Source organism: Lampris incognitus, chromosome 13, assembly GCF_029633865.1.
Source record: "Lampris incognitus isolate fLamInc1 chromosome 13, fLamInc1.hap2, whole genome shotgun sequence".
Classification (NCBI taxonomy): Eukaryota; Metazoa; Chordata; class Actinopteri; order Lampriformes; family Lampridae; genus Lampris; species Lampris incognitus.
In genome coordinates this window covers 24,066,011-24,076,430 of record NC_079223.1, presented here as the reverse complement: position 1 = coordinate 24,076,430, position 10,420 = coordinate 24,066,011, and the positions used below count along the sequence as shown (strand labels likewise).

General features: G+C 43.9%; 1 protein-coding gene across 1 annotated transcript; it reads right to left on the bottom strand.

Annotated features, from left to right (window-relative positions):
* Positions 1 to 7,135: 7,135 nt before the first annotated feature.
* hmx2 (H6 family homeobox 2) lies at positions 7,136 to 9,475 on the bottom strand. The gene is made up of 2 exons (XM_056292290.1): positions 9,111 to 9,475; positions 7,136 to 8,223 (listed from the first exon to the last, which is right to left on the bottom strand). The coding sequence occupies exons 1-2, from the start codon at positions 9,382 to 9,384 to the stop codon at positions 7,673 to 7,675; spliced, it is 825 nt and encodes a 274-aa protein (XP_056148265.1). The 5' UTR covers positions 9,385 to 9,475; the 3' UTR covers positions 7,136 to 7,672.
* Positions 9,476 to 10,420: the final 945 nt, after the last annotated feature.

The window sequence follows — 10,420 nt, the reverse complement described above, 5'->3', positions numbered from 1 at the left end:
AAATCCAGCCCCAGATTGCGGTGCCAACCCAATGACAGTGAATGGAGGACCAAGTTTTGAGCGGCAGAGATGATACTAGAGGGATTTTACGAGAGCATTTATGTGTCGCTCTCCATTACAACACACTCCAGGCCAACTTTTCAGTTTTTTTTAATTTTTTTTTATTTATTGAGTCCGTTATCTTTATATAAAGTTCACTTGAGATCGTGAAAGTACATCATGACTTTTAGATTCAGTGCAGGATTCGATAATTTGATTTTGTAAAATTATTTTAACTATTAATTTCCCTGTTCATTTTAGAATATCTTTTTTATTTTTTTCCATCTAATTTCAACATTTGGTTGTCCTCGGCAAATAAACTTTGCCATGATAATAATGAGACACACACACACACACACACACACACACACACACACACACACACACACACACACACACACACACACACACACACACACACACACACACACGCGCGCGTAATGGACAGGCAGCTCTCTGTTGTCAGTGAAGTCAATCATTTGAGGGAGCCGAGAAAGCAAACTTAACAGTTCTAATGCTCCAGCCGAGAAAACTTAATTTTCCAATTTGTGGGAAGACAAGATGGCAGGAAACAAGCCAATTTGCCTCGTGCGCAGCGCACAACAAACCCCAGCCTCGCTCGCTGGCCTTATGAGGGGTAATTATCCCGAAAAAAGATGCCACGCTGTATTAAGATGAAGCCACATCAAAACGAGGGGGACAGCCTCGTTACAAGTAATTATGAGGGAATTAGAAACATCATTTAACTAAACGAGCAAATAATGTCCAGGATATTGAAGAAGCTGCCTGCACTTCTGCAGACCGCTGCAAGTCCCATTACAAAAATTGTAGGTCTTTAATAGAATAATGACATGCTTTATCTTCCCTCCCTCGCCCTGAGAGGGTCTTGAAGGGGGGGAGTGGGGGGGCAGAGAGAGAGAGAGTGTGTGTGGGGGCAGAGAGAGTGCGAGACTAAGAGCGAGAGAGGGGGGCAGAGAGAGCGAGGGAGAGAGAGAGAGTGGGGGGAGCAGAGAGACAGACTAAGAGAGAGAGGGAGAGAGAGAGAGAAGGGGGGGGGTTGAAAACTGTTGCTGAGCTTTGTGCCCGTGGTGTGGCCTCACTCTCAAGTGTGTAGCATAAGGCCTTCAAGATAATCCCTCTATTATCCTCACAAATACAAAATGGAGAGGCAGAAAATTGTTCCTCGAATCCATTAGTGTTAAAGGTAATGCTAATGGACTTAGCTGTGGAGTAGAAGCAGACTTCTCCGCATACACTGCAAATCTAAAACATTTTGCTCAGCCAATGGCACTTCAACACGGGCAACTAAAGAAATTGTTGGTAATTTACCAGCCAAGGATAATGCTGACAAAACCCTGGTGCGGGTTTCAGATTTTGATTCCTCTTTTTTTCTTTTTTTTGGAGGGGGCGGTGGGTGTCTGTTGTCGGCCATGTTCACACATGCTTTAGAATAAAACCAAAAGCATGTGTGGATAGATTCAAAACTTAGATAAACGAGAGCTCGATTTGCAGATTGAAAAAGTGTGTGGCAGTTTTCTAAATCGGGGACTCGAGAAAAGAAAAATTTCACTCCCACATTTGCAGGAAAAAGCTGAAATATCAATTACATTTAAAACTCAAGGTTATCCATCACATGATGCCATGACCATAGCGAGAGCTCAGCCAAAGCAATCTGAGTTTAAGGAAATGCTTCTGAGCCTGTTTAGGCTTTTGGTGGGGATGCCCTTCCCATCTTCAATGAAATGACTGAAAGCTAGGTGGTAGGCAGCCTGTATATGTGTATGTGTGTGTGTGTGTGTGTGTGTGTGTGTGTGTGTGTGTGTGTGTGTGTGTGTGTGTGTGTGTGTGTGTGTGTGTGTGTGTGTTTCCATGGCTAATCTCACAAACACTACTGGGCCTATCAGCCTAGTAATCGTTGTGCACAGTTATAACTGCATGATCAAGAACCTCTCGTAGTTGTGGTGATTCAAAACCTTTGAAAAACGTTTGTTCTTACTATCGCCGCGCCCTCTCTTCATTCACTCTCTAGCTCGCTTGACAAACGCTGCTCTCTGTCGCTGCTCGATCTGAGTCAACTGTAGATGAGTCGCACATGTGCATGGTTGACTAAGATCGGGCAGTAACAAAGTCAAAACATTACGTATTCGGGTATGAGTCTTGAAAGTAACCGAAAAGCCGATCGTATTTCGCAAGTTAGCAAATCAATCGCTGCTGATCTCGGGACAGAAGAGCTGGAAGAACACTGGATGAACCAAAAATAATGAATTTTGTCTTTATTTTCATCATATAATAAAACTGGGTAAACTTTTTTATCCCTGCGCATGCTCGACTCACATCCACGGTTAACTCAGATCAGGCATGAGCTTCAGGTATTAAAAGAATTTTGATAATCCAACAAATGCGTACGTTATAAAGGAACAGCTTCTCTAGGTTGCAGTCAAAACACGAAGTGTTGCATATTCTTGTCACTGCCTGATCTGAGTCAACCACAGATGTGAGTCGTGCATGCATAAGTGTAAACTGTTTACCCGGGTTTATTATATTATGAAACTAAAGACAGGGTTAGGGTTAGAACAAAATGGTCACATAGCAAACATTTGCTTTTTGGGAAGTGGAGGCGCTAGTGTAGCAACCAGGGGCCTCATGTAGCAATCATTACTATGGGCAAATTTGTGCGTACACACCCATGGAATTTTTTAGCCCTCAAGAATATCTGACAGTCAATAGCAAAGCATGATGGTTATTTGTAATTCCTTCCTCCTAACATCTATTGTCTACCTCTTGCAACGAGCAATCACCCAGGCCTGCAAGGACATCAGTGCTAGCCAATCGGTGTCTAAATTCAGGGGTTACCCAGGTTCTATACGGGTCTCTGAGACAAATTTCAGGACTGAAAAATCCCATGGGTGTGTATGCACAAATTTGCCCATAGTAACGATTGATACATGAGGCCCCTGGACACATACCTACATCCGGCTTCCCACCTGCAGACATGGCCAATTGTGCCTGTAGAGATGCCCAACCAAGCTGGAAGTAACACAAGGAGTCGAACCACCAATCCCCATGTTGGTAGGCAACGGAATAGACCGCCACGCCACCTGGACGCGACTGTGTTGTGTTGTGTTGTGTTGTATTGTATTGAACTGAACTGTATTGTTGTGTTGATGTTTTTGTGTCTTGAGCTCACCCCTGGGGCGGCATAGTGGCACAGTGGTTAGTGCGGTTGCCTCACAGCAAGAAGGTCCTGAGTTCAAGCCTCGGGGTAGTCCAACCTTGGGAGTTGTCCTGGGTCGTCCTCTGTGTGGAGTTTGCACGTTTTCCCCGTGTCTGCGTGGGTTTCCTCCGGGTGCTCCGGTTTCCTCCCACAGTCTAAAGACATGTAGGTCAGGTGAATCATAGGTGGGTGTGTGTGTGTGTGTGTGTGTGTGTGTGTGTGTGTGTGTGTGTGTGTGTGTGTGTGTGTGTGTGTGTGTGTGTGTGTGGGCCCTGTGATGGCCTGTCCAGGGTGTCTCCCTGCCTGTCGCCCAGTGACTGCTTGGATAGACTCCAGCACCCCTGCGACCCTGAGAGCAGCATAAGCAGTTTGGATAATGGATGGATGGAAGTTCATATTAGACTTTCTGCCTAGGAGGCTGCACATCCACAGACTGACAGGCAAAATGTTTTGTTATTAGGTAGATTTTTTTTTTTAGCTTGAGTGCTTCATATTAAGTTGTTTGTTTTCCATATTTCCCATTCAATCGACTTGGGTACTGTGCAAAATTCTTATAATGGCAGGAGAAACACTGTTTTTTTTCTGTCCGTGTGTGCATGTATCTGTCCATTGCTAATCTCTCATACTACTGGGCTTGTCAGCCTAATAATATTTGTGGACAGTTATGACTGTATGATCAAGGACCTCTCGTGGTTATGGTGATTCAAAACTTTTGAAAAACCAGTTTTATACTGCAATTGAGTGCCAACTCCTCAATGCGAGCACCGGAGAAGAGGAGATACGATTGGCATGGATCTGCTGCACTCTGCTAGTTTATCTTGCTTTCACTTGATTGAAATACTGCAAACTGGGCCTAATGCCTATCTTCATATTTAGTTGTATGGATGGGGCATTTAAAATGTTCTAGTAATCTGAATTATTTCCAAACACCCCCCCCCCACACACACACATACACACACACACACAGAGAAATAGATAAAACATAATAAGTATTACAGTTTATTATACGCTGTCCATATGTTGCACAGGCCATTTTCTTTTGCCTGTATTTCTCTACCTCTATAGGAGCAGGATTAGTGGGTTGTGGCAGCGGGGTGGGGGGCAAAAACACAATTTCCCTTCACCTCCTTCATTTCCAGTTGATATAAAACAGAATCATGAAAAATCAGTTCTGGTCTGGGCTCTCCTTTTTGACCATTAACTCATAAATACAGGAGCTGGTTAAAGGCTGGCGGATGACAGGCCCTGCCTCAAAAACCTTGTTACGCTCCCCTCAAATTCATTTAGGGGGCAGAACAGGTCTGCAGAGTTGTCTGGCTTAATGCATTGCGATCGCCTTTTTAAAACTCTTGTCTTGCGGCAGACTCGGAGCTCTGCATCTGCGCATGGTGTTATATTTCATAGCCTTCCACTCTAATATAAAACTACACACATCCACCCCCTTGAAATCAAATGCCAGTAAATATGTTGGCGAATAGCTGAGGAAATAAAAGCCGTCATCCAAATGAATTATGGAGGGACACAACAAAACATAAATGTTTCATTTGCTGTTAGTGGATCGCCACAACACTGTTATGAATTAGCTGAAAATGAATTGGACGATAATAATGAGGTGACTTGTTGATTTCAGATTATTCGCAACTTTGTGGTGTAAGGCAACGTTTTAAATGCAGAATGTACAACGACGGATATCCAGAGGTTTAGTGTGATTCAGTAAAATTCATTAAATACTCTGTAAATAATATCCCAAGAATCAATTTGCCCCATGCTCTTCCCCCATCTCCCCCTCTTCTTCGCAGCGTATAGCCCACAGTTGCCATTACTCCCATCATAAATTATACTCCAAAGTGATTTGCACTTGCTTTTCACCTTCCCAGGCAGGTTTGATGAATCCTAAGGCACAACACATCATTTCAACAAATCTTCATCACCATGCCAGTTGCTGTCTCTTTGCAGTTTAAACCACTTCAAATCATTTTCATTGCCCCACTATTAAAATTTGTAATTCACACCTGCCATCGGGTTGATACATAGCTAGGTAGCACCCCTCCCGACCCCCCCCCCACCATCTCTCTGTCTTTCTCTCCATCTCCTACACTCTTGTTCTCTTGTATTTGCTCATCACCGCATCCCTGCAGCACGTCTCTCTTTCCTTTGCACATAAAACAAACCTCAACATGACAGGTCATGCAGATTTGCCACAAGTCACTGGGGTGCAAGCATACATCCAACATATTGCCGTCACACCTGATGACATAATGACCACCGAGAAACTAATAAACAGCTTCATTCAACCAAAGCTATTGCTCCTTTTCATAAGCATTCTGTAGCCCCATCTCTCTCCTCCTCCGCTCGCTATCCTCTCTTCACCCCCCACCCTCTCCCATCTGTCACGAAATCATCTTCCTGCACCTCACCTCTATACGCCGAGGCTGGATTTACCCATAAATCACTGCGTTGTTGTCTAACGCTATCCATTTCCCAGAAACATGGGGCTGTTGCAGAAATTGGGTCAGGCATAATCTACAGGGTAACAGAGCCTCGCTAGTCATGATTCTGCCAGGTAATGTAGCCATTAGCTCAGAGTGAGAAATTGGGGGACAGGGAGGGATCCCTTGCACATGATGTGACACCCAAGAAAAGCTGGCAAATGACACGGTTTTATCGCTCCCCATCAACCACGGGACATTTCTGTGCAAGTGTGTGTGTGTGTGTGTGGGGGGGTGTATTAAACTAAATTATGTGTTTGAGTTTGTAGGATGCATTTTGCTATTGTAGCATCTGACCAAATACCAAATTCAAACTTGATCATACATTTTTTTTAACTTTTTTCAAAAATTAAAGAGACGGTGTTCAAAATACATAGGCCCAGAAGTGACATAGACTGGAGAAATGAATGGCACAGCAGAATGATGTCGTCGTGTCTTGAACTTTGACATTGTTCTTTTTTATCAGGTTTCCTCTTACATGACCTGATGCTTGAGAGCCTTACAGTGCTGCCTGACTTCAAATGACAAAAAATCCCACCCGGGGGCTTGATGATTGGCCAGTGATAATGTGCATCTATGCTCCTCTCTATTCTGCAATGGATTTTACTCGCCACCTTGTTAACTCAGCCTTACTATAATAATAAGATATAGCCTGCTGAGGTAATCCAATTTTATTTTGTAGTGGATCTGTGGTTGCAGTAAAGTATTTACCAGGATCTGTTGACTGATTAGTAAAACCTAAAATATCTGCATGGTCATAGTCCATTCTGCTGGCAGTGTGTTTAAGGAACATGATGTCTATTTGGGAACTTTTAGCCTCACAGAGAAAAAAAATCAAATTTTTTTTACATTTGGTCATTCAAATGTGTGTTTTTATTCTTATAACTGAATAGATACACTGTAAAATAGAATGGCAGCAAGTTGAGGAAGAAATGCTCTGTAGCGTTTGCAGACGAAACATTATTTGATGAATTTTGTAAAATAGTTTGGTGTATAAACTAATGATATTTTGGGTTGTTTATGAATCACTTTGTCCACGTTTTAGTATGACATAATTGTCATAAAATTGAAGACAGCTAAACACCTCAAATACTTGAGAATTACCTAATTCTACAACAAATGTGTAAACATAAGGCTAATCCTTACAACACAGGTCATTGACTAATATCCATCATGTGTTATTACCTGGTACAATTGTTTGTTTTGTTGAATTTAGTGACTACCCACATGTGTAACCAATATGCGAAGATCTAAATCAAGGATCGCTGTAAGACTTGTCCACCGGCCAACATCCAATTCTAGGACTTAATTCAACAACCGATTTTGTCTCATTAAACGAAACATGCTGTGGATGCGAAATGAAAACCAAGCAAACCAGGTTTTTCCACTGATATATATAGAAAATTTATTGGATGAGAACATTATTTTCGGAGGTCTAAACTATACGGTAAAAACGATGACGTTTCCGTCCGCATGGAAGATTTCTTTTCCCGCCAGCTAGGGTCACGAGCTCAAGACGACAGGAAAATCAAACGACAGACGGTCCACTATATAGATTGGATGACTGATCATAGAGATAAACGGTTTGAAATGCATCGAGACTTCCGGTTTGAAACCGCCTCTCCTCCGTCTCCCTGTGTTGCGAGAGGAACTTTGAATCCCGGTGATTCTGTCCTATTTCTTAGTCAGGCCAAAAGAAGGAGCGGGTGGGGTGGGGTGGAGGAGTACAAAAACATTATAATTATACACATGGTGTATTTTATACATATAGGGAAGGTTGATTGCTTCTTTTGCGAGACGTACAGCTGCTGCATAAGAATATTCTCAACAAATAAATCGGTATCATACACGGGTTATGTCGTGACATTTATAAAGAATGTTATTACATTGTAATGCCTGCTTTTTTGTGTCGTGTCATGGCGCCGAAGAGTCAATAGTCAATCTTGTTATACAGGTTGTACAACGGTAACGCTGGCAGATTACTCCCGGGGTAGTAGAGGGGCGTCGGGAAAGCGATGGATCTGGGGACGGGGACCCGGAGTAAGGAGTTATCTCTGAAAACGAGCGGCATCCCCACCAGTGTCTGTGCCGAGGCGTGTGCCATGTTGGCGGCCTCTAGCTCGGCGGAGAGCTGCCGTTTCCACTTGTTCCTCCGGTTCTGAAACCACGTCTTGACCTGGGTCTCCGTCAGCTGCAGGCTGGAGGCCAGACAGGCCCGCTCGGAGCTGCTCAGGTACCGCTTCATGTCGAAGGTGGACTCCAGCTGGTACACCTGGCTGCGGGAGAACACGGTGCGCGTCTTCTTCTTGGCCGAGTGGCCCTGTTTGTCTGCACCGCCGTCCGTCTGTCGCTCCTCCGACAGGGGAGACATCTGGCCGCATGCGCTCTCCCGCTCCTCCTTGTAGTCGCGTAGCAGCGGTTGCGGCAGGTGCGGCCGGCGTGCAAGCCCATCACCGCCGGACAGAAGTCCTTTGGATGCACCTAAACAAGGCAGTGCGTTGGGGGGGGGGTAAACATAAAAAAGATCGATTTTCAAACTTTGTCATGCGTTGGAGATTGTGCCTCGTAAAACCGACACAGACTCCTTAATCCAATTTGTGTTTTTTGTCCGCCTGGAATTATGCATTTGCATCTAACAGCATGCAGATGCATGGAGTTTGACGTTAATTTTGCACCCAGATAATACGATTCCAAAAGGTTCCGCCTAGCTACTTACTCGGTTTAAGAGACCATCAAATGTGAACTTTGACTTGTTAATTCCACTACTGAAAGCCTGTGACTTTTTTTTTTAAATAAACAATTTCCACGAGTACGCTCGTTGCACCGACTGTACAGTGGGCTGTTAATTAAATAAGGCTATATTTAACGCTCAATTGACGACATGTAGTGCAATCATTTTGAAAACATGTTTAATCAATTAGCTGACTCGATTAAATTTGAAACGAGAGGGAAAACGGTGGGCTAATTATCTGACCTTTCCACTTTTCGCTGCTGCAGCAACGATACACATAAAATGAAAATGGATGTGAGTGGCTTGTGATTAATATTGGCTACATAGTCACAATTAAAAGTATATAGGCTTTGTGTTCAAACTACAAAAACGAACACGATTAGATCGAGTTACTGAACCCATTAGACCTTATTCCGCGCCATTATGTGCAGAATATACCTGCAATACAGGTGTTAATAAACCTGTGACTTTTTTTCCAATTATACTTGTTCAGTTCACGGTTCAAGGCATGTGCCATTTACCCCCCTGAGGTTTTGATTCATGCACCATGCATTCCTCCCTGCACAGCGTTAGAAGCGTAGCCCAATTTCTCAGTTCCGCGTTTATAACGCGTTAAAAGTAAAGCGACGTTACCTACCTAAACAAGAGAAATTGCGTGGTTGATGCTGGTTGCATGGCTCGCTGTGGCCGGGGTCCGAGCAAAAACAATCGGCCGAGTCTTCTCCAGCGCTGCACTCCTCCTCGGAGGACACGGACAGAGAGCGCCTCCGCGGCGCCGGCAGCCCTTTGCCGGAGATCTCCTTCGGCCCGGAGCGCGGCGGATCGGACGGGGTGCCCAGAATAGACTGGATAGTGAAGCTGGAAATGGGGCCCGACGCGCACTTGCTCCCGCTGTCTTCTACGCTGCTCATTCTCGCTTCATAACAGTAGCATACGAGTACTAATGTGATGAGTGTTGGCCGAAATCGGTTCTCTCTCCACCGGATGTCCGCTACTGATGTCCACACGTTTTGATCGTGGCGCGTAAATTATTAAAAAAAATAAAATAAAATAAATGATCGCCGGAACCGACTTTTCGGAGCAAACTGCGCAGTTTTATGGTAAGGGGAGTTTGAGTTGTTTTTTCTGCGAGCTCGAGGAACGTGAGTGTATTCCTGGTCTACGTCCACGCGCTCTGGATCATGGGCAGTGTTGTTGCGTTACTTCATTTGCATGTAGGTAAGATCGTCGCGGGCCAATCAGGCGCTCAAACCGAGCCCGGAAATTTCAAACTCCTGTCAAAGGTTTTTGGATGGGACGAGGAGCGAGGGGAGAGCCAAATGCGCATTCCGTTGTACCGTTAGTTACGACACTTCTTATAAACGTTGACAATCTAATGACGCTAAAGGCGACATAGGCGTCCGCATTTTTCCTCCCTACGACCTGTAAAGTGCACGCTTTTGCAAGGTTTCGTGCCATTTGAAGCAAATGACATAGGCCTATCCTGTTTTACATGAGGCGGTGTGTGTGTGTGTGTGTGTGTGTGTGCGCGCGTGTGTTAATTATAACTCTCAAATTGGACAATTGTGAGATAATTTAAGGGAGTGAGTTGTAAACCCTGCTAAAAACGTTGTAGTTTGTAGCCTACTGTAATTATATTATAATTTATTTACTGCAATTTGTATCTCAGAACTTGTTCATGACTTTGATAGGCCTGTTTGGGTTTTATTTAGACGCATTGGAATTTACCTTTCTTTTTTTTCTGAACACAGCTGGCAGCTGGAAGAAATATGAAGTAATGTTTAAATAATCGATCAGAGATAAACAAAATAGTTTAAATCATGCATATAAATTCTTATGTTGTGCGGCTCATGAAATTAAACAAAACGTTGGCCTTTTAGCCTATTAACATATTAGCATATTTGTATAGGGTGTATATATGCGCGCGCACACACATATATAGTTTAG

Excerpts from the sequence above, each read along its gene's own strand:
- hmx2 (XM_056292290.1), bottom strand. The coding sequence starts at position 9,384 with ATGAGCAGCGTAGAAGACAGCGGGAGCAAGTGCGCGTCGGGCCCCATT. Across the intron at positions 8,224-9,110 it reads ACGCAATTTCTCTTGTTTAG|GTGCATCCAAAGGACTTCTG; the intron begins GTAGGTAACGTC and ends TGCCTTGTTTAG.